The sequence below is a fragment of the Nipponia nippon genome, unplaced genomic scaffold (assembly GCF_047370975.1).
Source record: "Nipponia nippon isolate SJK-2023a ecotype South Korea unplaced genomic scaffold, ASM4737097v1 scaffold_8, whole genome shotgun sequence".
NCBI lineage: Eukaryota > Metazoa > Chordata > Aves > Pelecaniformes > Threskiornithidae > Nipponia > Nipponia nippon.
This window is the reverse complement of record NW_028262402.1, coordinates 6902330-6927152: the sequence shown is the minus strand read 5'-3', so window position 1 is coordinate 6927152 and position 24823 is coordinate 6902330. Positions and strand designations below refer to the sequence as shown.

Sequence of the window (24823 nt, the reverse complement as noted above, 5' to 3'; positions counted from 1 at the left end):
GAGTTGTACACTTGAGCAAAAATGCTTTTCGCAAACGCACTTCAGATTGACTGGGATAATTATCTTAAACCGAAGAAAAATGCGACAGAAAGCCCTCCAAGCCCTGGCCCTTTGCCATGCGTGCACCTCAAGGAGCTCTGGGGGCTGTAGTGGATGGAGTTTGGCTGGGGAAAAGGAAAGCGGACTGGGTGGTCACATAAAAATCCCGTATTCTCCAGATGTCCTCACGTGGCTTTGTGTACAGGCTGGCTTCACACCATGGCTCTATTCTCCAAGCAAGAGCAAAAACGACCGAGTTGGCCACAGATGCCTAGTGAGTGGTCCCACTCTGCCATGGTGTGAGAGGCCGTGCCTGGAGTATTATTGTTAAAATTAATATCCTACCTGAAAGGAGGCTGTAGCGAGGTGGGGGTCGGTCTCTTCTCCCAGGTAACAAGGGATAGGATGAGAGGAAACGGCCTCATGCTGCGCCAGGGGAGGTTTAGGTTGGATATTAGGAAAAATTTCTTCACTGAAAAGGTAGTCAGGCACTGGAACAGGCTGCCCAGGGATGTGGTTGGGTTTCCATCCCTGGAGGTGTTTGAAAGATAGGTAGATGCAGTGCTTAGGGACATGGTTTAGTGGTGGACTTGGCAGTGATAGGTTAACGGTTGGACTTGATGATCTTAAAGGTCTTTTCCAACCTAAACAATTCTGTGATTCTATGATTCTGTTGGTGGCTTTATTCATGGAGGAAGCAGAGGATAATTCAGGGCTTAGACCTTTATGCAGGGAACATTCATTTAAAAAAAAAAAAGTCGTGTTGCAAGAAACAGTTTTCCTTCTTGGGTCGCCTCCTTTGTATTGTGTCTGCATGGAGGTTTTCTCCTCCCCTTCCCTTCCAGAGAAAAGGCAAAAGAAAGCCCCACGTGAAGCAACCAGGGCAAGCGGTTTCAAGCCTTTAACAGCCCGGAGGACGAACGTTGACCTGGCTGCAGTCACTTCCATGGGGCCAGGGCGTCGCTTCGCCGCTCGTTTCTGTGGCGGGTCTCACAGTGCCCGGAGCGCAGGGACCGAGCCCTGCCACCGCCCTCCCAGCCCGGCCGTGGGGATGGAGACCCCGGGCGTGCCTCCCACGGCCCCGGCCCCCACGGCCCCGGCCCCAGCCCGGGCTGCTGCAGCCCAGCCGGGCGGCCCCGGGGCCGCCGCCGCCGCTAGAGCGCAGTGCGGGACCGCGCCGCCGCCGCCGCCGCCGCGCAGCGCTGGGCAGGGCTGCGGGGGGGGCCTGGCGGGACGGCAGCCCCCTCCTGCCGTGGCTTTGCTTTCAACCGGGGGGTTCACCCGGCGGCGGCTGCGCGCACAGCCCTGGGACCGGCGGGCCGGGGGGGGACGGACGGTCTGCGGTTCGTCGCTCGAGGTGTTTCCCGCTGGAAGTGCGAAGCTGCTGCTTTGGGTACCTGGAAATCGGTGGGTGATTCCTGCACTGAATGTAATGGTGAGCTATAAAAACGCAGCACTAGAGCTGCACCTTCAGTCTGCAATTAAACATTTCGACAAACACGCAGTGATTTCCAGGGGCATGTACTTCTGCACTTCAACCACATTTAGTGCTCTTGTAAATTACTTGGAAGATGGTGCATACCCAAGAGGGTTGAAAAAAGACTCATTATTAAGGCTACGAAACTCAGACCATGCTGTTTGCCACACAAGCCGTGTCTTGGTTTCTTCGCTCTGCGTTTTCTCTGTTTCATTGGTGAAAACCTAAGGCAGTCGGAGGGAGACAAAGGCACGATCATGCTCAAAGCCCAAAGTCCATCCAGATGGATTGAGTTTCAGCCAGTGGGCTGAGGCAAGTGGCCATTCCCCCTCTTTGATGTGGGTGACCCCACACCTGGAATACTGGATCCAGTTAGGGTAACCCAGTACAAGGAAGACATTTGTTATACTGGAGCGCAGCTGAGGCTATCGAGATAGGGAGCTGGAGCACAGGACAGGCTGAGGGAATTGGGTTTGTTCACCTGGAGAAGAGAAGGTGAGCGTGGAGTCTAACCTGCAGTCCTAAAGAGGGCTACAGAGAAGATGGAGCTGGGGTCTTCTCTGAAGTGCATCGTGATGGGGCAAGAGGCACGGAGCAAAAGCTGTGACGAGGGAAAGTCTGGTTGGACAAAAGGAAGAACTTTCCCATGAGAGTGGGGCAGCCCTGGGATGGGGACCAGACCGGGGCGCATCTCCAGTCTTGGAGATGGTCAACACTTGGTTGGAAGAAGCCCTAAGTAGTCTGGTCAGAGTTAGCCATGCTTTGAGCAGGGGTTGAATGCAAGATCTCTAGAGATCTCTTCCCGCTTAATTTTTTCTACAGTTACATGATTTCCTGGTGAAACAGGAGAGCTAGGCCAGCCGGTGGAGCACTGCTGAGCCCAGCTGGGCACACAGCTGCAGTCCGTGGCAGCCCTGGAGGTATCAGAGCTAACACGCTCTGAGCAGGAAATGGTGGCCAAAGAGGGAGTGCGTATTTGTGGTCACCAGGATTTACTGCTTAAAGTCAATATTGATAAATCAACCAGAAAGTGTTCACATCTCTGCAAGACCAGGCTCTTGTGGGATGGAATGGCTTTTCATTGACCTCTTGGTGGCCTCTGGCTCTAAGTTGCTGGCCTGCTTCTTTCTGCTCAAGCTTAGCTATGACTTCACTTCTGCTAAGCACCAGAAAACCCTCCTGGCTCAAAACATCACCCATGAGCAACAGCCTGCCACAAATCACGCCTGACTTTCTGCAAATGTGGGGGGCCCCATTTCAGAAGAGCAATTTGAGAAGCGGGAAGGCAGGGTGCACAAACCACACAACCTCTTTTCTCCTATAGAGCTGGAAGCATGTTTTCTGGAAGGATATTGAAAGGTAATTGGCAGTGGAGAGAGGAGAGTCTGGTTCTCCTGGATATGATGTCAGTTTCCCTGTCCTTCGCTGTCCTGTCATGGCTGTCAACCCTCAGGACGGCTCCCCACGCTCTGCAGGACATGGGGACAGGACTGGTGGCCCTGAGATGAGCTCACAGCAGCATGGTCAGCCCAGCCCTGTTGACATTAAAAAACACCAAGCTGAATCTCACGAGTGATGAGACAATCATAGTGGTTGTACCCACTGCATATCACAGCATGCCTGCCTTGGTCTGCATGGCTCAGGTAGCAGGTCAGAGTGTCCTGGAAGAGCCTCACACAGCCCTTTCACCAGTACAGCACAACAAAGAGGAGAGCATTGTGTTGGGCACTGACCCAGCTCCCTGTGCTGGCCCCAGAGCTCAGAAGCCATCTCCCTGCACCCATCACCCGCTCTTCATCACCAGGAAGGCTACAGTCCATCAAAGGTCTCTGACCTCCCCCAGCCTTCCCCTTCATGTCAGACCCAGACCCTACTTGTCATCCCAGAGGGTGAAAATTTCCTTTATTGGACACTCTGTTAATGGCCCTGGGTAAAGACATCTCTCTGGGGCTCAGGAGGGAGGGAAGAGAGGGAGAAGGTGATACATTGCATCTGCAAAACAGCAGCCTCGCTCCCCTAGATACAGCCACCCTTGCGAGCCGCTGCCCAGCTCCATTCAGACAGCAGGACCTACCTCAGGGATGCACATGGTCCCTCACGTCTCCAGCTTTGCACCTGAACCCCATCCGTATAAGCAAGAGCTCTGTTAGCTGTCCTCTCCTCAGAGAAAGAAACAGTGAGTTCTGAGTGAAAGTACTGATAAGGAGGGCTTTATCTTTCCCTTGGTTATTTTGAGATAAGATTTGTTGCTTGCAGGCACACCTTTCTTACTGGCTGCCAAAGAAGCCAGTTAGAGTGAGAGCAGCTCTAAGACAGAGCATGCATTACCTGAGGTGACTCCAGGACCTCGTGGCCACCAAAGGCATCTCTGCAGAGGTGGACAGGGGTGGTTTCTCTGGTTTCTGTGAGCCTCTGCACACAGGCAGCTCCCCAGCCCTCACAGCGCAGGATCGGACAACTGCCCATGTGTGTTTCAGCAATGAGCATTGTCCCGTGTTCACGGAGATCTCGCCCTGCCAGGCCTTCATCACCTCCTGCAGCTCCACTTCAACACTGGCGAAGGGGGGACGTGGTTGTTTTGTGCCCTTCTTGACTGACAGGGACTGTGAGATGAGTCTAAAACCTCCCAGAAGTTGCTTCTCCCCAAAATCTAGAGAGCTCTGGGAACCAGGCAAGCCTAAATGTCTGCAGACATGGAGGTGGGCAGTGTGGCTGATTCCCTCTCCCTGTGAGCACTGCAGAGGGTTGGAGAGCTGGGAAGAGCCACCAGCTCTTGCTGGCCTTCACCATGGCACATGTGAGGCTCTGCCATGCAGAAGGGTCTCCTGGCCTGCCTGGCAGCAGCAGACCCTACAGCCCAGCCTCCTTGCAATGTGGTGCAGACACAGCACAGCTTTTGCGATGGTGCTCAACCATAACACGGCCTCCTGCCTCTGGCTCTCCTTCAGGCCAGTGCAGCCTCGGCTGCCTTCACCCAGTGCCTTGGTCTGGAGTCAGCATCCTCCCCGGCTACAACTCCCTCCATGCCACAGGGCTTCTGTGAGGCTCTCAGGTTATGCCGTAAGTATTTGGAGTTATGAACAGTGTTTGGGTAGCTCATGGCAGAAGGTGAGAGATCTTGCTCTGCTCCCGCTGGTATCAGTCGCTCAAGGGGAGAACACAACCTTGCGTTAGCTGATAGGTCTGTGGAGAGGAAAACAATGCCAGGACACCTGCGTAGGGAGACCCGTCCCTCCAGGGGCTGCCTGTGGGGAATGGGCTGCATTGGCTTGGTTATGGAGCTGCTGGATGCTTTCTGCTTTGACACCCACTAGGTGCTTTAGAGCTTCTGGTGGTGGAACTGCAGAGGCCATCCCAGGATTTCGGGGTGCAGAGGCTGTGCTAAGCACTTGTGAGCACTTGCCCCTCGTGTGATGTCTCTGGGACCGAAGCAGGAGCCGGTGTCAGTGATGTCCATCCTGTCACTGGAGAGATGGTGTTACTGGTGTCACTGGTGAAATGTCACATCTGCTGAGATGCAGAGCCTGCAGGGCTCTGGGACAGCAGCAGTGACATCTCCGGAGACACAAAAAATCCATAAATCTCCCAAGTTGAGGGTGACCTCAGGGCCTGGCCAGCCCTGTGCTCTGGGAGACAGGCCCTTGGTAAGTCAGATAACAGCAATAGAGACCTCCACCCCACCTCAAGAGGAGAAAGGCCCTCTGTGTCAGGACATTACAGGAAAGTAAGAGAGCCACCACCCCTGCCATGCACGGGAGAGAAGACCACAAGACCCGAAATGTGGGAAGAGAGAGAGGGTGCCCCATTCCTTCCTGGCTTCAGGAGGAATCCTGAGTGTGTGGCTGGGGAGCCAGGGACACAGCAGCTGTGTAGAGTGGCCCCTGTCTCTGCCCTAAATGGCATTTCCCTGACAAAAGTGCATGGTTCAGCCAAGTTTCAGCCTGTCACACTCAGCTGTTTTCAACCATCTTTTGTTTGCCGAACACAGAGGCTCAGCAAGGTCGGACTGAGGTTGTCCAGAAATTGAAAACAAAACACTTTCCAGGCTTTAGGAAAGCAAGCTGTTTACCGGGGAGGAAAACAGACTGTGAGAAAGACCTTCAGACTGAAGATAATTAAGACAAGGGACTGTAGAGTTTATCGGGTGGAGGAAGAAGGCCAAGCCAGGCAGCTCCAGCCAGCTAAAAATCACGGTGGGTTTCAGCTTTGCAATACCCCTTGCATTTCTGCAAATCAGAAATGCCTTTCAGAAACATGGATGGACGCTGGTCTGCAGACTTAAACTGCGGCATGGTAGGTGCAGCCTTCCGTGGGACCACCACCCAGGTGAAACAGCCTGCTAGCAGAGAGGGCAGTGGGGCTCGTGAGCCGCAGGCAGCAGGCAACTCCCAAAGGACTGCCTTTGCACAAGCAACGGCGTTCCCCCTCATCGTAACCTGAAAGAAGCATAGAAAGCGGAGTGGTCAGGTGAGCACAGGCTTTATTAGTTACAAGGAAGGAACTGGTCAAAATCATTCTGCAGTACTTATCAGAGTTTGTCAGGCAGGAGTCAAAACATCAAAAAAAATCCCCAAACATAGAATCAGAATAAAACGTGCGTGCTGTATTTGTTATCCTGGTGGTCATTTTCCAGAGGAGTATTCAAAGCTTCTGGTATTCCTGCTTCTGCTGGTTTCAGCGCCTCCTCTTCACCTATAAGACGTGTAAGAGACCGATCATGTCATATTGGGGAGGCTCTCATATGTTACCCCTCCATGCCATGCTAAAGCCCCCATGGCCAGGCTCCTGCGATTGCCTGTGGTATTAAGTAGCTCCTGGTGGCCTGCCTGCTTTTCAAAGGACATGGCAGTCCCAGGGGTTGTGGAGGGCAGTTGGAGAGGGCAAAGCCCCAGCAGGTTTAAAGGCAGGAGGCAAATAAACGCAGCCCTGATGCTTGCCCATTTCAAGATCTCAGGGCTGGGAGCTGGACTGGTGTGATGTGCTCCAGTCAGCCCCAGTCCCCAAGATGCAGAGTGGTTGTTTTCCATGGCATGAGGGCGTTGCACGCCTCTCAGCGAGATGCCTCTTCTTCTGCCTGGTACAGACATTGCTGGAAATGCAGTAATCGGGGGTCAGAGGATGCTCACCTCCTCTGAAGCAGATCCTAGGTTTTCCTGGTTTTGAAGCAACCTGCATGCTTGGCCCACTGACTGCTAAAGTAAATGTGCTCTCCTCTTCCCAAGCTGAATCTGGGAGCAACTCCTGCTGGCCCAAGCTGCATTAGCTGTAGATGGATTTCCCTAGCCCAGATGGCAATCTGGCATTCAGAGCAGCTCAGTGTCCTCCGTGCCTCAGTCCTGGCAGGTTCCAAAGGGGTAGTCCCCTGCAGACACCCACCCCTTGCCCTAGTGCCCACCTCTCCCTAGCCCCCACCCTGATGTCAGCCCTGAAACCGGGTGGGCTGTGGACAGAGCGTGTCCAGGCTTTGGCTCTCCCTAACCAGCTCTGGCCTCAAGAGAGCACATCTTCTCTCCACAGCATCTCTGCCCTAACCTAGCTCTTGGCAGAGACACAGAGGCATCCTTGGGACAAGGAGCTATTTAGGACCAGGGACTACAGACCCCATGCCAATGACTCTGACAATAGTGGGCTTTCGATCACTCCCCATGACATGGAGAGCGGTATCTACCCCCACAGCCCCAACATCACCCCCACCCCTTTCACAGCTACCCAAGTCACATTTGGTGGGGCAGGGACCCGTGCCCTAGTGGTGCCACGGGCTGATAGTTGATAAGGTAGGCAACCTTGGCTGACCATCCTCAAGAGGCAGCACTGCACTGCTCCCTGAGCCTCCACGGGGCCAGCGGCTCTCTGGCAGCTCACCTGCAGGATCCTGCCTCCTGGCTGCCAGGTCCACCTCCACCACTCCTGGTTGCATCCCACTGACCAGGTCTTGGATGGTTGGCACAGGCGGCTGTTCTTGATGCACTGGCTCAGGTGGTGCAGGTTCGGAGGGTGCTGGCTCGGCCTTCTCCTGTGAGTCTGGCTGGGGGTCTGGCTCCAATTCTGGGTCCGGGCTGGGCTCCACTGCTGGCCGGTGGCCCCGTCCTCGCCTGGCTCCTCTACCTCTCCTTTGCCTTTTGTTCTGCTCCCTGCCAGGGGATTTCACAGGGGTGAAGAGTTGTGCATGGGGCGGAGGACTTTCCCTCCTGCCTCAAGGCTGCTTTGCCAGGCCCCTGGCTGTGACTGCAACCCAGTCCATCTCAGCAGAAGCTGCACTTCTGCAGCCCTCCTCCCCAGCTCCTCACGGCAGCCTCCTGTGGCTGCACTGGGGGGTAGGAGCTTGGGCACCAAATTTTTCCCTGGCCCCATGCTGTGGTTGAGGATTGCTTGCTACCCAACCCACCACCTACGTAACCCACCCCCAGCTGTCTTTGCCCCCCAGTGCCTGCCTAGACCTTCAGCAGCTACTGGCTGCAGGTCACCTTTCCCCACTGAAGGCTGATGGGGCCCAGGTCAGCTCTGTCCTTGTGTGAAGATGGAGGGGCTGGGCTGCCATGCCTGGGCTCAGGTTAAGTGCACCAAGAAGATGACTCCACACCATAAGCAAGATTTACCTCAGAACCCACTGAACTGAGTCTTTCTCCTGAGCTTCTGCTTTTCTTTTCCGGAGTAGTTCCCGGTCTCTCAAGCGGCGGGTGATGATGACATCTACAAGGACAAATTGAGTGCTAACATGACATCCTGACCAAGGGACAATTCAGTCCCTCCCTGCCTGGTGACAGAGCACTGACGCTCTTTTTGTCATGAGGTGGGTCTTGATACGAAACTACTTGGGTCCTGTACTTCCAGCTCAGCCTTAGTGGGTGGGATCCGATGACACAACACCCAAAGCTCCCAGGCTCCTGTGCTGGAAGTTACTCTAAATTTCTAGCTGCAGTTTCTTCCTGCTGCTGCGGCCTTGGGGTGACCCTTGTCCAACCTACTCACCCCTGTAGGGACCTGGAGCCTGATGGAAGCACGGGGCAGGGTTCCTATGCCATGAGGACACCATGAAATCCCTTGGCTAGACGTCACTACAGGCTGCAAGATAATAATTCTTCGCTCCATTGTTACCCTTTTCCCCAGATAGCTGCAACTGGCCACCGCTGCAATTAAGATGCTCATCTAACTAACTAACTAAGGAGAAAGCCTTGCCCCGCAGAACAGCCAGCCCTACAACATAGGAACAGGTCTGTGGGGACGAGGGGGTGAGCCAGAGGGCACAGGCTTTCCTGTATACAGATGCTCATGTATATTAGGCTGAGAGCCTGTTAGGGGATGGTGACCCAACCAGAGACCAGAACAGGGCTAGTACACACTGCTGGGGGTGAGGAGACTGGTCCCAAAGACCACACAATCAGCCCCAAGCTGGTCTGCAGCTATGAAGACGACCATGGCAGACCTGAAGACAGGCTGACTCATGTGAGAAAGCTCCAATGCTGACTCTACCATTTGAGCAAGATGTGCAGGTTACCTACAGCCACCAGGAGAAAGGGGCACCCCCTGGGTCCCAGTCACCCTGTGCAATGCCTTCCTAGGCCAAGGTAAATTGTGCCCATTTCACTGTCTGCAAAGGGCTCCAAATGCCTTCCTGAGGCAACGACATCTCAGCCATCTACACCTGGGCAAATGAATTCCTGAACTTCACTGAAGCCAGCACTGAACTTCCTCCCCCATATTTTTGTCCTAACAGACAACATCCCTGATGATGTGGCCATAGGTCTTGTGGTTTCTGATCCAGTCAGCCCTGAATTTTCTAGCTTGGACTCTAGCCTATGATAATAAAGATGTGGCTTAGATCAAGTTGCACGAGACTGCTCCCTTGAGATGAAGGGCATTATTCAGGAGCAACACCACTTCCCCGGGGCCTAGAGGGAGAGGGGGCTCTTCCCACGCATGCACTGAAGAGGTCACAAAAGCGCTGATTTTCATAGTTTCAACAAAACCCACACAATGAAAAAGCAAAACTACGACCTGCTCCTTCCAGATGTAATCAGATCCAGCTCCTTCCACAAAAAGCCTCAGCTTACACTGAAGTATTAGGTCAAATCAGTGAAGAATGGGCATTTTGTCATTCCCTTGTTCAGCTGGGACAGCTGGCAAGGTGAAAAGGACTTCCAAGGCTGAGCTGGGACTACAGCTCTTGTATCCCAGATGTCCGTTAAATGCAAGAAAAACCATAGTCCAGGACAGAAAAAAGCAAAACTGACAGCAGGAGCCAAACTCTACCCAAAGCAGATCTTTACACAAGACACTTCTGATAATTCGTAATAGTCTTGCAGAAATTTAGCTTGAAAAGGATTTCTGTTCCCATGTCCTCATCAAAGCAGGACCAACTTTAAAATTACATCAGGCTGTCCAGGACCTTGTCCAGGGAAGTTGGGAATCCCTCAAAGCCCACCCCTCTGGTCTCTGCACCACTCTCACTGTTCATTTTTTTTCCTTTCTATCCAGCCACGTTTGCAACACGGACCTGGTGCCTCCTGTCCTTTCCCTTTGCACCCCTAAAAAGAGTCTGGCTCTCCTTTTTCTGTAACCCCTGTCAGGCAGAGGATGACTGCAATGAAATCTCCCTCTCAGCCTTCTCTTCTCCTGGCTGAACAAGCCTGGTTTCCTCTGCCTGTCCTCGTATGTCATCTGCTCCAGCCTGCAGCAGTCTTGGTGGCCCTGCACTGGACTCATCCCAGTATGCCTTTGTCTCTCCCATGCTGAGTTGCCCAAATCTGGGCATGGTATTCCAAGTGCTGCCTAATAATAACAACAGCCACCATCACAACCGCAAAATAAAAAAATAATCCTACTTTCTGCTGTTGCCTGTTAATTTTTGTGTTCTTTTATTGCAGTTTTTTGTATGGTAGTTCCAGGAGCCCCCTTTGCTCTGAGCACAGTAGAGCCATAAGATGATGGCTCCTCTTCTAAAAAAATTCCAGCCTCACCAGACCAAAGAGAAGCGGCAGAACAGGATGCTATACAGATGTGAAGGCCGCATGCAATGACAGAGCCAGAGTTTCTCAGTCGTGGCAGGAGCATCTCAGCATGACCAGAGATGGTGTCAGCCTCTGAGATAAAAAACACTGCGCTTGGACGGCACAATGTACAGCCAAGTAGACGTTCCCTAAAGGGGAGGCTGTTCCCTGATGCGAAGCAGTATGAGAGGCAGCAGGGCACAGCCAGCAGGAGATGACTCTGCCATCCACATAGCAAAAGGCAGGAAGCTGCCTGGGAAGATGAGGTTACAAGTTGCAGTAGCAGGATCTGCACAGGCCTTCAGTTTAACTGCTGAAGTACATAACCCCTTGCACATCCCTTTGCAGCCAAGGTACCTTTCTTTCCCTTTCAAAATGTCTAGTGAGCCATAAAAGCATTTTTAGCTGCTTGCAATCACTGTCCTTCTCAGCCCACCCTAAGCAAGTTGTTTTGCACAGGTAGCAAACACCCCTCATTCACTTCTAACGGGTCCAAAAGAGCACTCCCACAGCTGCTCCAAAGCTGTCTGTCACCTGCTGGCACTAGGCAGGAAAGATCACAGTAACACATCTGCATCCTGATAAAAAATTATTTAGCTGAGGACACAAAGATACAGAGAAGAAACGAAAAGAAAAAAAATCCATCAAGCTAAGAGAACAATGAGACAGTATTGCCAGCCTGCAAACAGACAGTACACTGGTGCTGCCTGAGGAACTTGGTCTGAGTTGAAAAGCCTTTATAGGTGCTACTGCCTTTGTGATCTGTAACACAACATGGAAAAAAGCCACATATATTTGCAGGTAAATGTGCATCCTCCATCCCCCCAAGCATAAACTGGTAATTATTAACTCCTTTTTTAGAAACCACTGGTGACAAAGATCATTCTCTCCTCTCTCTGAAAACTCAAGTTAGGAATGGTCTCATCATTACCTGGCACAGCATACTCCTCATGGGCTGAAGAGACTGGCAGGGAAGAGTCCGAAAAACGATGGTCTTTGCCTGAACCCTCCATTGCTCTTTGCAGTTTTAAACAGAAAGCAGCTTAGTTCCCTGGGAAGGGCATCTGGAGATACTGGTGCAGCATAAAGAGCGCTTGAAAAAAACGCAGACTGCCCGCCCAAAACCTCTTATCTGGCCAGGCCACTAGTAGGGCAATAATATTCTCCTTATCAGAGTGCAAAGGTGTGCGAGTCTCTGCCCAGGATCTACTGTGCAGTTTGCAAAACATGTTAGTGCTTTTATACAGCAAATAATTCCACTTCAGATAGGAAATTTACACTCATTGCTGCTGAACTGTGACTCAAAGACCTTCCTTTATAGTAGAGAGAAGCTGCACGGCAGGGGAGGATGCAGCACTGCCTCGCTGCTGGTTTCCAGAGTGAGGTGCAGGGAGGTGTTGTTAATCCTTGAGGACTCCTTGCGAAGTCTGAAACGGGATATATGCTGTTTGCATAGGTGTTTGCATAGGTGTTTGTAAGGTGTTTGCATAGGACCCCAGCAGTGCTGGTGGGAAGGGACCTCCGTCTCCACTCCACTCCCCCTCACAGCAGGACTGTCTGCTGCATGAGGTCAGGGCAGCTGTGGCATCATATGCTTTGGAAACCCCCAAGCCAAATTCATGTGATGTGTCCAAGGGCTGCACCACCTTCCTGGGAAATCCAGACAGAATAATGAATCCACACGGGTACTGCCGCCAAGGGTCTGTGCGTGTTGAGGACTTTCCAATGACTTGTTGGTCCAGTACCCGGTGGATCAAGGCTATGAGCAAAGCACTTCCCTTGTGAAGCAGGATGGCAATGGGCAGCCCCAGTAAAACCAGTGGGAAGACCCAGCTGGTCCCTTGCTCCCACAGGAGGCTATCCCTTAGTGGTTGCTCCTAGCTCCCTCTTGCCCATCGTGGCCCCAGACCTGTGCATCATGCAGGCTCACGCAGCCTCCCTAGGACCATCTTCAGGGCCAGTATAGCTGCAAGGGGGAAGCTTCTGCTTCGTACAATGGCTTCGATCCTGAGATCCTGCTCCCTGCTCTGTGGTCTGCATGGCCAGGCCCCCAGGTCGGTCTGCCTCAGTTTCCTGCATGTGAGATGAGGTGGGAATCCTGGCCCGCTCTGCAAACTGCCTTCAGAGTTTCTCATGCCAGGATAGTGCAGAAAAACTTAAGATTATACCTGTGCATAACAATTCTGCTGGACCAGGGGCACGTCACCACTTTTTGCCAGTTTCTAACACACTCGGTGCCAGAGTATTTGGGATTCAGCTTCTACCAGCACTTTTCTCCATGAGATAGATACTCAGCTGCTTATGCTCTGGTGAGGTGCTAGTGCTCCTAACCCCACCTACCCAAATGAATTCAAAGTGGCTGCAAGGTTGGTAGAAGACCCGACAATGTCGCTACCCCCAGGTCCTCTGGGAATTGCTTGCCTTTCATGGCAGGGATGATCCCACCTCCTTTTGCAGTCCTAAGACTTGCCAGGGAGCAGAGCAGCTCCTCAGGGGTGTGCAGATCTGACCTGCCTCCAGTTCTTGCCAGGCTTTTTTTTTTTTTAAAAAATGTACAGCCTTTGCTCTCTGGAGGTTCTCTCTCTAGGTCCCTGGGAGCTCCAGAGTTTGAAATTTCATGCATGTGGGTTTCTTAAGACATAACCTGGGTGTCTGTGGTCATCTCTGCTGCCTTTCTGCTTATCCCTTGAGTTACCACTTCGCTCTAGGGCTCCTCCCCTGTGTCCACTGCAGATTACATGGTACCTCCAGATAGGTGGGGCAGGTTTAACAGCCCCAAAAGAAGCAGCAGGGTGGTGGCAGCAGAGCAGATATGGAAAGGCTCTGATACGGGAGGGTGGGCCAGGAGCATGGATGGCATAAAGAGATGTGAGGCTTCCAAGTGATTCACAAGGGAGTTCTTTGTAGCTCAGTCACAAGTGAAGGCAAGGTGTCCCATGCTGGTGAGGATGTCCATGTTCCAGCACTGTGTGATGCTGCACAGCCCTGGGGTCACCCTGCCTCATGCAGACATCCTGAAAACTGTGTCTTGCAAGATGCTCATCCAAAGACAGTGCTTGGGGAAGAGGAAAACGTATCACGCCTCTAATACTGTGTTCAATTTTGGGGCCCTGACTACAACAAAGATATTGAAGTGCTGGAGCATGTCTAAGAAGAGCAACAAAGCTGGTGAAGGGTCTAGAGCACAAGTCTGATGAGGAGCGGCTGAGGGAGCTGGGGTTGTTTAGCCTGGAGAAGAGGAGGCTGAGGGGAGACCTTATCGCTCTGTACAGCTACCTGAAAGGAGGCTGTAGCGAGGTGGGGGTCGGTCTCTTCTCCCAAGTGACAAGCGATAGGACAAGAGGAAATGGCCTCAAGTTGCGCCACGGGAGGTTTAGGTTGGATATTAGGAAAAATTTCTTCACCGAAAGGGTAGTCAGGCACTGGAACAGTCTGCCCAGGGCAGTGGTTGAGTCCCCATCCCTGGAGGTATTTAGAAGGCAGGTAGATGTGGTGCTTGGGGACATGGCTTAGTGGTGGACTTGGCAGTGCTAGGTTAACGGTTGGACTTGATGATCTTAAGGGCCTTTTCCAACGTAAATTATTCTATTCTATGATTCTGTATGCCTGGCTACAGAGGGACATCACATCTGGACGAGCTCTTACAAAGAGCTTGACATATTCTGGGCTGCGTGCAGGTGATATGAAACACGGAAGAAAGGGTGGAAATCCCTGGGTGTTTCAGTGCTCCATGGGAACTGGGTGCATGCTCAGGCTGTGGCTAACTCAGCTTCTCACATACCACATCTACTCAGTCACTCCAAAGCCTGGTGAGGTCTGATAAATTACTCTTGACTCAGCAAAACATTACCATATGACACTGCAGAGCTGGTACTATGAATGTTTCTCCATTCCAGCCATCTTCTAGCTGGGTAGATAAATAAATTTGTAAAGAACATTTGTAAAAGAAAGAGTTGCTGTGCCCTCAGAGTCTTTAGAGGTGCTTAATGGAATAGATGGGCTTTAAAATCTTACAGAGCCTATGCTTGCATCTCTTAGGGCCGACATCCCTGTAAAGATTTGGCTTTTGTGTGTGAATTAGTTTAAATCCCAAGGAAGTGATTTTATTATCCCGTGGGAAGGCTTTGGTGATGGATAACAGTGTGGAAATTACAGACTCCACCATCTAGTTTCAAGTTGTCTCTGCTCTGAAGTGGAGGGACTGAGAGGCAGAGACTTGCCCACAGTGCCAGGGACACTGGGCTCATTTTAGAGCCCAGTGTTGCTGCCCTGTCCCCTGCCAGCACCAGCAACACAGCAGAGCTCTGTAGCAGATGTGGCCAAAGCTGCATCCCCTTTGCTATGGATGAATTTGTGCAAGGAGGTTAAACTTTATGGCCAGTCTCAGTTGCATGAACTGTTGCAGCTGAACACTTTACAGTGTGCCAGGCACTGCTTCCCTCCCCTTTCTCTCCACGTTTTGATTCAGCTAGCCCTGGGCCACCTTCACTGATGCATCCAGTTTCCTAGGTGAGGACCTGGAGGAGCTCAACCAAGTGTCCAGCAACCTGAGCAGCTCTAGTGTCACAGACTCCTTGATTGTCAGTGGAGCTGCTCAGTAGGGGAACACCCCCAACCTTGGGTACATCTCATCGTGCCAGTCCCCCACATGGCTTTTCACTACCGCTTTGTCCAAGGGACAGCTGGACCTAGGGCTGGATCCTGCCACCATGCCCGTCTCCTGGCACTGTTGGGACTGCTGTCACTGCAGCCACAGCAACACCAGGCTTTGGATCTATGTAGAAGTCAAAGCTCTTTACGAGCCTCAGTGGTATCTCTGTTTACCCCTGTCTGGCATTGCTACTGCAAGGCAATATCCAGAGACCTGCCTATCCCTCCCTGCAGTCAGGGATGCACCCCTAAACCCACGGTTGTCTGGGGGATCAACATGGGCAGCTGGGGAAGCAACACCACTGTCACTCTAGCAGGGTGTCAGGGCACTTCTTCCAGTTCTGTTTTACATGACAACGACAGAGAAGCAATTTTCAGGCTTGTCCTTCACTCCCTGACTTGAGGCAGGTTTGGGGGCAACTTGCCTGGTTGCAACATGCTTCTCTGGGAGCAGGACTACCTGTAGCTCTGCGTGACGAACTATAGTGCCTGTGAAAGCAGGTAATCCCTTCCTCCCTACACCTTGACTGAAGCATGAAAAGATGGGAAACAGATGGATAAATTCAACAAGCAAAACTGTATGCAAAATTGCTAATCCATGTGCATACCCCCTGCCACAGACCAGTGCATTGCAGGCATCTTGCTGTCCACCAGCTGCCTCCTGAGTCTCGTCTGAGCTTGCTGGACACAGATCTGCCAGGCTTCAGTGTCAAGCTCTCTGCACCAGGCTGGATCCAGCCATCCTGCACCCACCCCTGAGGTCTGTGGTGGTGTTAAATCACTCCCTTCACCTCCCCTCGGTCTGCTGCTTGCTCTTGAGCCGTGTGAAATAAACAGGCAAATCCACCAGTCCCCAGGGAGGATGGGTATCTCTGAATTCACTGCATGTAGAGTCAACACTGACCTGGTCCTGGGGCTGCCCACGCTTTGACCTTGCAGATGTGGACCACAAGTGTGTGCTTTAGCTCTGCAGTTTCTGAAGAAACACTCCATGTTGTGCTGGAGGCATGCGGTTTCCCTCTTCAGAAGAGCCACCAAATTGTCTGTGTTGGTTTTTCCTAGCCTCTGCAAATAAATAGACATGGCTCTCAGGGGATGCACAGTGACGGGCTGCAGCCACGCTGCCCGCACAGCTCGAGCCACTGTGTGGGGCTGAGGTGCTGGTGCCCCCCGGGGGAGACTGGGTCCCAGTTATGCACCATGCTGTGCTGGGCATAACCTTCCCCTCAGCCCTGGCAGAGAGCTGGGACAGAGCTGCCCGAATACATCCTGCCTGTGGCTGGGTTGGCAGCAGCAGGAACAGAGAATCCCAGGGGGGAGATGAGCAATGCATTTGTGTTGTTCACCATGGAAGTGTTTTGGGGGTGATAACCCTGCCAAAGCCCTGCCCTACGGTGCAGGGGAGACACCATCTGAAGGTCTGCACAGACTGTCTGGGGACACAGAGAGCAATACACAGCCAGACCTCCTCTCCCTCACTACCTGAGGACTGGAGGGGGGCAAATGGGCTTGCAGAGCCTAGGACAAATGAGCAGATGGTGTAATAGCAGCAGCTGTGGACAGGTGGGCAAGCTGTGTCCCCTCCTCTGCAGAAGTGGAAAGGGTCCAGGGAAGGAAAACAGGGATGATCAAAGCTCTGGACAACTCTGAGCAGCTAGCCAGGCTAGGACTTTTCAGCCTGGGGAAGAGCTTTTAATGAGAGAAAAACATTTAATGACAGCAGCCACCTCTGGGCCAGAAGATGGTGGACGCTGGGTCAGATGGATCTCCCATCTGACCAAGCGTGGCTGTTTTACGCTCCTCAATACTATTTCCAGCTGCAGCATTAAATCTATCAGCAATGACTTTGTCATGCGTTAGGGTGCTGTGGTGTCCCACCTGGTGGTTCCAGGAAGGTGCAGAACTGGAAGAACATGACCGGCTGGCCGAGCACAGTAGCTATGACATTGGCACTGCTCCCAGACTCACAGGGTGGTCACTGACTTCAGGGAGCTCGCCTGACCATATGATGCACCCCGAACCCTTACCCAGATGCCTGCAAACGAGCCATGTGAGTACAGTAGCGAGTCAGAGCAGCCTCATCCCCTGTGGGTGAGCACAGGCCTGTCCTTGGAGGGTTTTAGTTCACACTGAAGCACTTTTCAAAGCAACCCAGTGCTTTGCTGAAGCTGATCAGAAATCTCATCCAGTCATTCTGTAGAAATACAACATCTGGTGCAGGACTGAACTGAATTCAGGAGGCAAGTCCTGGATTAGCGAGTGACCTCTGATCTCTGCCATTGTGAGCCCAGGGAGCCCCTCGCGTACCCACGTTGTACAACCTCATTACAGGTATTTTGTGAAAGGTGAGCTGTGTCCCATCTGGTAGAAGTGGGAGACGAAAGAGCAGAGGGAGCCCCAAGGACTGCTGATGCACACTTACACGGTTACCTTGGTTAGCCTGTGCCCTGCCACAGTCACAAAGATGGCCCTGACACCAGGAGCAACCTAGACCTGAAATTTGGCAACTGGCTGGGAACCTGCAGTTCCTGGAGAGCACTTGTGGGTAATTAGTTCAGTTTGGAGGTTGCTCTCAAGTGCTGGAGCAGAGATCCAGGGTCCCTTGCATTCAGGGCCTCCACTCAGGCTTTTCCCATGCTTCCATGTGTTATCTGGGCTGATTCCTGTTGTGAAAGGCTCTGGATAAAAAGCTGAATAACATCTAACATGAGAAGTGCAGATGTTACTATTTTCAATTTACATCAGCTCTGGAAGCAGTGGTGTTTACTGGGGAGCCAGGGAGTTGTTTTCTCCCACACTGAAGAAACTTTACTTTCCCTTTGCTAAATTGCCTCCTACAGAAAGAGAATTGCAGTTGTTCAGCACCTTCTTCACCAGGATCTGTGTGTTTCTTGCTACTCCCACATGGCCTTTCTCACAGGAATGTGGGTGAAATAATACTTACAGTGCAGAGCCCTGGTTTGTGATGTGGATTTGAAATGAATGTTTTGAAATGAATGTTTGGACTGTGCGCTTTTAGTAGCCCTTTGTGGGAAATGGCTTGTGCTGTTTTCCCCCAGACTTGCATAAAAAAGTGCTGTTGAAATAAGATTGTGCATGTCATTTTATTATTCGCCATCACTAACTTACTTAACTGTGCAATCAGCACAGAGCACACAGGATCAATTAATCACCTGTTTCTAGGCTCAGGAAAGCTACCAGAAAGCTCAGCTATTTTGACACTCCCCGTCTTTCAAAATCCGGATGTCTTGCCTGGTTTTCCTAGAATAACATAGGAAAAAAGAGTAAGAGCTCAAAAAAAAAATACTCTTCGAGTCATACCTTGGCTCCCATCCAGCCCATGGAACGGAGCTGACTGTTATAAAATTGGCTTGCTCATTTTCCTGTCTAAAAAGCTGAGATGACAGCAAGCCATCCTGGCCCACAGATGTCCCCTCCCGAGTGTGCAGCACTGGTGGGGGGTCTCCAGCCCAACCTGCTCACAGCAGGGCTGTCCCCAGTGTGAGGTTATAGTGGCCATGGCTCTGTCTAAGCCCTAACCACCCCTGCCCCAAGGATGGAGACCCCCACACACCTCCCTGGTGTACCACCCTACTGGGGAAAGGGGTTTCCTCCATGTCCAGCCTGCACCTTCTGGGGCTGCTGCTTGTGGCTGTTGCCCTATGTTGCATCACCTGCTACCACCAAGAAGAGTATGGCTCCATCCCATTTGCAACCCATTTTCCCTTGACAAGCTGGTCATCCCTCTCCTCCTGCAGCCCAGCACACAGTTTGTGTTACTTGCCATGCAAGTGTAATGCTGACCTGTGTTCAACCTGATCTTCACCCTCAGTCCCTTTCTATCAGGAACCCCTGCTCAGTCACTTCCCAACCTGGATAAAATCACTGCCCCAAAGCAGCCCTTGTGCTTCTCATGAGGTCCATGCTGCCCTAGTCCTCAACTTTATGGTGGTACCTTTGGTTTGAAGTTCTGCCAAAAGAGCCACGAGGCACATAACTGTGCATCTGCATTCGCAGAGGTCCCTTTGAAGGACTTAGTGGTGCTATGTGACTGTCCAGACTCAATACCTAGTCGGCCTTTTTGCCTGTCTAAGTTCAACTCTCCCTTCTCTAATTGCAGGCAGCACAGACAGTGGGACCTTCTCCCATCCTCTACAAAGCATCTGGTTTGTTGGCAGTTTGCAGGCACTTGTGTTGGAGGGTCTCCTGGCCATGGACTCGTGACCTCACCTTTTGGATCTGCTGATCATGCAGCCACAGGGCTGATGATTTAGCAAGCTGATCCAATGGATGAATATTCAGCTCTTCTGTGGGATTAGTCCCCTGCCAACACAATGAGCTAAATCTCTCAGGCTGCAGCTGCACAGTAGTCACTAAACGCGGTGCCAAGGATGGGGCAGGAACCTGCAGGCAAGGGCCGGGGGCATGCCTGCACCTATCCGCAGGCACTGCCAGCGCAGGAGGGCAAAGCTCACAGGCTTCACAGCCAAGCGCCTGGCTCAGGTGACATGAAAAAGTCCTCTTCCACTTTGCTAGCAGGAACATGTACCTCCTGTCTGCCATAGCTTTCCCCAGGCACGGGGGAGCCTGAATGGTGGTGTTTCACAAGCACCCAGTTTCAGATGGCCAAAATTAGACCCCTGGAGGTCTCTGCCAAGGGCATGACCTTACATTTTCTGCACACAGAGCTGGCATTCATTGGCGTAGGTGTTCCCATCGCTCCCACAGACAGGCAAGAGCAGGAGGGGGCAGGCCTGCAGCTCAACCATGTCTCCACACACCGGCTGGAAAGGAGAAACCGCAGCACACATTTCAGAGCCAGCAGCACCCTCTCTTCCTCCCACAGCACCCGGGCAGGAGCAAGTGCCGCTGGAGGCCTGGTTCCCTCTGCCAAGGACAGGGCAGGGCATGCACACAGAGCGGGAAAGCAGGGAGCAGAGGCCACCGCATTCCTCAGTGGGACTCACAACCTGGGCTTTCATGCAGGTTTGTTGCTGGAGCACCTGTACCCATGAGGCTGGGGTTGATTGCTGGGAGTGGCCTTTCTCCCAGGCACCCCAGGCACTAAATCCCATCTCAAGCCAGGAACGAGGAAAACCAGAAACCTCTTACCCTTCTCAGGCCATTCCCTTCGTTCAGCTCTGCCCCTGAAATAGAGCAGAGACCTGTGAGCGTGGCACACCTGTGACTGGTGGCAGGAGCACGAGGCATTGACAGAGGGTCGCATCCAAACCAAAGGGAAGGCAGAGTTGTGCAGGGCTCACTCAGGACCCGGAGCAGTTGTGTGGGTTTCATGAGGGGGCATCAGTTTTCTGCACGCCACTCCCTCACCCTCCCAAGCAGCACAACGCACAGCCTCCATCCGCAGCCAATCCGGCTGGGACAAAGCTGGGAACACCTGTTCCCACTGCCTAATCTCTCTTCCGACAGTCCTCTCTCCCAGTCTCTGGACCAGGAGCTCCACAGAACATCCAACACATCCCAGGAAATGTGAACCCATGCAGTGCTGCATGGGGACATGGGGTATCTTCAGAGGGCTGAGGCTGGGTGACGCTGCACAGCCGGACAACAGCCATCCCCAGAGAGAGCTGCATTCGGTGGGTTCCTTTTCTGCAGTCAGGCAGAGCAGCAGTAGCAACAGTTCACAACCCGTCTGTGTGGTGCGTGAATGTCCCGGGAGCATGCGGGCTCACACACAGGCTGCTACAGGACCACCACTACATGCACCTAGGTAGCACCAGTTTTCCAGAGGCTACAAACAGCTGCTTTCCACCTGAATATGCTGAACACGTAGTGCTCTTGCAAAGGCTTCCAGGTCTTCATGGAGGCAGGAACAACAGTAGCTGCGACCCCAGTGTACATGCTGTCCTCGCACATTCCTGTTCCTGTTCATATCACAGGCTATCCCCTATCCCATCCCTCTCCCAAGTGCTATATGGCTGATGAACCAGCCTGTAACCCTTGCCTCAAACTGCTAACAAGGCACGGTGTGTTTGCTCCAGTCCTTCTTCCCCACCGCGCTGCCGCTGTGTTTGCTTACCCTCCTCACCTCCTCTCTAAACCACAGTTTCTGGGTCTTTCTGCCCTCCCACCCATTTTTTGGTCCCCCCGTGGTTCCCAACCCGCCACCGAAGAGCCAGCTGCCGGCAGCAGAGTGGGCTTACCACTGGCAGCGATGAGAGTCACCAGTGCCACCGCCACCACCAGCAGCAGCTCCCTCAAAGGCATGGTTGGTTCAGGCGCATGCGCTCGTGCACTTCGCTCCGCTCATGGCTGCCTTTATAGGGGAGGGCACTGGCTTATCTCAGCAGCGCTGGGAAAAGCAGCATTCTGAGCAGCATTTGATCTGCGCTGGGAACAGCTGGAGCGTGCACCTAGAGGGATCACTTGGGTGCTCTCATGCAACTGATAAGCCACCCCAGTGCCACTTGCCAGCCCCAGGTGCCAGCACTGGAGGTTGCTTTACAATCCCTTCGCACTGTAGTCTGGGTTGGGCAATGTTGCTCTTCTCCACTCCACCCAGCCGGTTTGCTTCTGGGTGTATCTCACCTGAACCAGCCCTCCAGCTTTCCAGCTGCCATTCTTCATATATGGCAGGTATCCCCGTTCGGGCTGGGAGACTTCACGTGGAAAAGCCAGGAAATTCAGGCTGATTTGGGTGGCTGCGCTGTGGCCTGAGCATTACCCCATGAGACCTGGCCAGGAGGATACTCAGCTGCCTGACACACTGGGCAGGACCCCAGGAGAGGGATCTTAAACACAGGGGAGGCCTGCTGTCATGCTGCAGCCAGCCCACCCTGTTGCTGCATGGGATGGGAAAGGCTGGGGGTGCAGAGGGGCTGGAGGGAACGAAATTCAGCTGAGTGGGAGCAGGGAGCTGCAGGTGCAGCCACTGCCTGTGCTCCTCTACCCATCATCATGGACAGTTTAATACCTTGCTCTGCTCACCTTGCTCTTGGTCACATAAATGGTTGGAGCTGAGATTGACAGAGCAAAATTATCTTTATAATGAGATTCAGCGTGAGGGAAGAGGGCTGTGTGCATGGATACCCAGTTTAAATAGGCAGAGGTGGCACATACAGCAGGGAGGGGACAGAAAGGCTGGAGAGGATCGTCAGTGGTAAGAGATGCCAACTCTTCAGTGAAGGACTTCTCAGCAAGCATCACCACCCCAGAAGACGGAAGCTACTTCGCCTACAAGACTGGACGCTTGACATCAGTCTTTCTGTGTGAGCATCCTCACCACCTCTTTCTGAGAAACTGGATTTTCCACATCCATCTCCACCTTCCTCTGGTGAATCAAAATCAATTGGTGAAGAGTGAAGGATGAAAAAGAGGACCACTGGGTGGAAAGTTGGTGTTGTAGCTGAAGACCAGTGTTGACCAAAAACTCCTTTGGGACAGACTTGCTGAGATGCAATCTGGGCCAGAAGTGACAGACAGCCTCCTTCACCCTGGGATCGGGTGGGAGGTGCTGTGTGTGCAAGGGACAGCCGGGGGGTAGGTGTCCTACAGAAACCACCAGCAGGCTGGGAGAGCTCCAGACACCCACAGCATGCACATTTGCGCTTACTTGCTGCGGAGCTGACCATGACCGTGCTCAGGACATTTCTTCCCCTAAACCTCTTCCCCTGAGGTTTAGGAAGGTACACACTGGCCCCAGCTGGCTGAGACAAGAGGGAACAGCTTGGTAGCATCCCCCGTGGCCAGAGGCTGCTTCCATCCGTGCCTTTGGGAGGTCCTTCCACCCAACTCAGCAGGGCTGTGACCGGGTTTTGGGAAGGGGGAATGTGACCGATTCAGGGTTCCCCTTGCAGAACCATTCCTCTGGTCTGCCGACACAGCTATGCACATGTTTTATATTCCCTCTTCATGGAGTTTACACAGTTCAGTAACCTTTGGCTTTTATTATTATTCCACTTTGGAAATCCCTCAACTAAAGTAAATATTTAACTGCATTAGCAGTTGTTCCTGAGGTACATGGGGGCCTGTTGGTCTTGTTCAGACTAGTACAGGGGAGACCAAGCCGGGATCTGATAGCAGCCTGCAACTCCTGGAAGCGCAGTTGATGGAGCCAACCTCTTCTTGGTAGTGCCAGGTGACAGAATAAAAAGCAACAGGCACAAACCACAGTCCTGAGATGTTCAGGTTGGTAGTTAGGAAAGAAACCTTACCCCAGAGGGTGGGCAACGCAGACCAGCAGCGTTGTGGAAGATGTCCATCCTTGGTGGGCCATGTACAAAGCCGCGGATGCCCTTACCAAGCCCTGCTGTGTACAAGGTTTTGTGGGCAAGCCCTGGAGGGCCCTGCCACCAGCACGCTGGGTCCTGGGGACACAGCAGCTCTCACTCTCCCGCACGTGGCGATGTATTTCCTTAGGCACCTGACTTGCAAATCTGGTCCCCGCCAACACTCAACTGTGTGGACAACGTGGGGCCACCTCCTGCAAGCTGCATCCACACCAACACTTAGTGCAGCCCTGAATGAGGGCTATCATGAGCCTTTACGATCTTCTTCAACATTTTTACTACCAAAAAAGCTACCTGATCATAATGCCTCTGGTGCCACCGCTGTGGATAACCATGCTGTGCCGCTGGTCCCAAGCATGGCCTGGCTCTTCGGGTCATGCCAGCGGCAGTGCAGGAGTGATGGGCTGGGGCCATGCAGCTGGGACATGTTGTATGCTCCAGGTCACTCTCCTTGGATGGAAGGTGTCGGGAAACATCTGCATCACCTCTGTGCCGGAGGCAGCAGGTCGTGCGGTGCTGGGGAAAAGCTGTTGGCTGATACGAGGTTTGATCTTCCTCCACGTGGTTCCTCAGTGGTATTCAAACACTGCTACCTTCACAGAGCAAATTAAAATGACACACTAAGAGATAACAAAGGGGAAATCACTGCTGGCAAACTGGTTTTGTCTCTTCCTGCTTTTCTCAAGCACAGGCTTGCAGCCCCTGACGAAAGTCCTGCCTACTGTCGCCCTCGAAGAAGAGGTGGGGAAATTCTTCCTCGGGTAGGACAGGAGGTTTTCTGGTGGCTGCTTGCCCTCACATTGGCCACACAGCTCCAGCTACATTTGAGAAAGTCACGCATTTGAGCCTGGGCTTTCCTCCTCCGTGTCCGTATCACAAAGCGAGGCACCCTTCTGCTGTCCTCGGTGGGTCCCGGGCTCCCAGCGGTACAGCAGCACATGGGAGAGCTGCTCCCCATCTCCTGCATCTGGGGCTGCCCTTGGACTCGCCTCCGGCTTCTCCTGGGGCAGGAGTGAGGGCCCTGGCTCTGCTGCCTCCTCCCTGCACCCCTGCCAGCCGCAGCCCTCCAAGAAGGGCAGAAGGGGCAGGTATGAAGGTCCTGGGCTTGCCTGCAGGGCCAGAGACTTCGTCTCGCTGCCAGCAAGGCAGAGAAACTCTGCTGGACACAGCAGTGACAAGAAAGGAGATCTCTACTTCCAAAACCAATTTCACGCTTGTTCCCTCACGGCATTGCCCCTGCCTTTGTGTTTGTTCCCACACGCTCACCGGCACCCACCCGCCCATGTCCACACCGCCCGCCCGGGATCACTCCTCACATCGTGAGCCCTTATCATGCCTTTGCCTCCCAGGTGGCCACGGTGCTGTTTGCAGGCTTTCCATCTGGCTGGGCACAGATGGCAAGAGGCCAAGCCAGATTGCAT

At 53.0% G+C, this 24823-nt stretch overlaps 2 protein-coding genes across 3 annotated transcripts; both read right to left on the bottom strand.

Moving 5' to 3' along the window:
* Positions 1–5979: 5979 nt before the first annotated feature.
* HEMGN (hemogen) lies at positions 5980–11634 on the bottom strand. The gene is made up of 4 exons (XM_087742463.1): positions 11435–11634; positions 8113–8206; positions 7379–7647; positions 5980–6208 (listed from the first exon to the last, which is right to left on the bottom strand). Exons 1-4 carry the CDS (start codon positions 11514–11516, stop codon positions 6099–6101), a joined length of 555 nt encoding a protein of 184 aa, XP_087598589.1. The 5' UTR covers positions 11517–11634; the 3' UTR covers positions 5980–6098.
* Positions 11635–18337: 6703 nt separating this feature from the next.
* Positions 18338–24823, bottom strand: SPINK4 (serine peptidase inhibitor Kazal type 4). 2 transcript variants are annotated; one of them, XM_087742404.1, is made up of 4 exons: positions 24679–24823; positions 20266–20300; positions 19825–19937; positions 18338–18414 (listed from the first exon to the last, which is right to left on the bottom strand). In XM_087742404.1, the coding sequence occupies exons 1-4, from the start codon at positions 24821–24823 to the stop codon at positions 18360–18362; spliced, it is 348 nt and encodes a 115-aa protein (XP_087598530.1). In that variant the 3' UTR covers positions 18338–18359. The 2 variants fall into 2 exon arrangements, with proteins under 2 accessions (XP_087598530.1, XP_009474665.2); XM_009476390.2 differs by lacking the exon at positions 24679–24823 and adding an exon at positions 21318–21453.

What these genes read in the sequence shown, in the direction of transcription:
- HEMGN (XM_087742463.1), bottom strand. Translation starts at nt 11,516, where the DNA reads ATGGAGGGTTCAGGCAAAGACCATCGTTTTTCGGACTCTTCCCTGCCA. An exon ending in TCAGTTCAGTGGGTTCTGAG is followed by an intron (nt 7,648 to 8,112) that starts GTAAATCTTGCT and finishes ATCCCCTGGCAG; the next exon opens with GGAGCAGAACAAAAGGCAAA. An exon ending in CAGGAGGCAGGATCCTGCAG is followed by an intron (nt 6,209 to 7,378) that starts GTGAGCTGCCAG and finishes CACGTCTTATAG; the next exon opens with GTGAAGAGGAGGCGCTGAAA.
- SPINK4 (XM_087742404.1), bottom strand. Translation starts at nt 24,823, where the DNA reads ATGCAATCTGGCTTGGCCTCTTGCCATCTGTGCCCAGCCAGATGGAAA. An exon ending in AAGGGAATGGCCTGAGAAGG is followed by an intron (nt 19,938 to 20,265) that starts GTAAGAGGTTTC and finishes TCTCCTTTCCAG; the next exon opens with CCGGTGTGTGGAGACATGGT. An exon ending in CAGCTCTGTGTGCAGAAAAT is followed by an intron (nt 18,415 to 19,824) that starts GTAAGGTCATGC and finishes ATGTTATTCTAG; the next exon opens with GAAAACCAGGCAAGACATCC.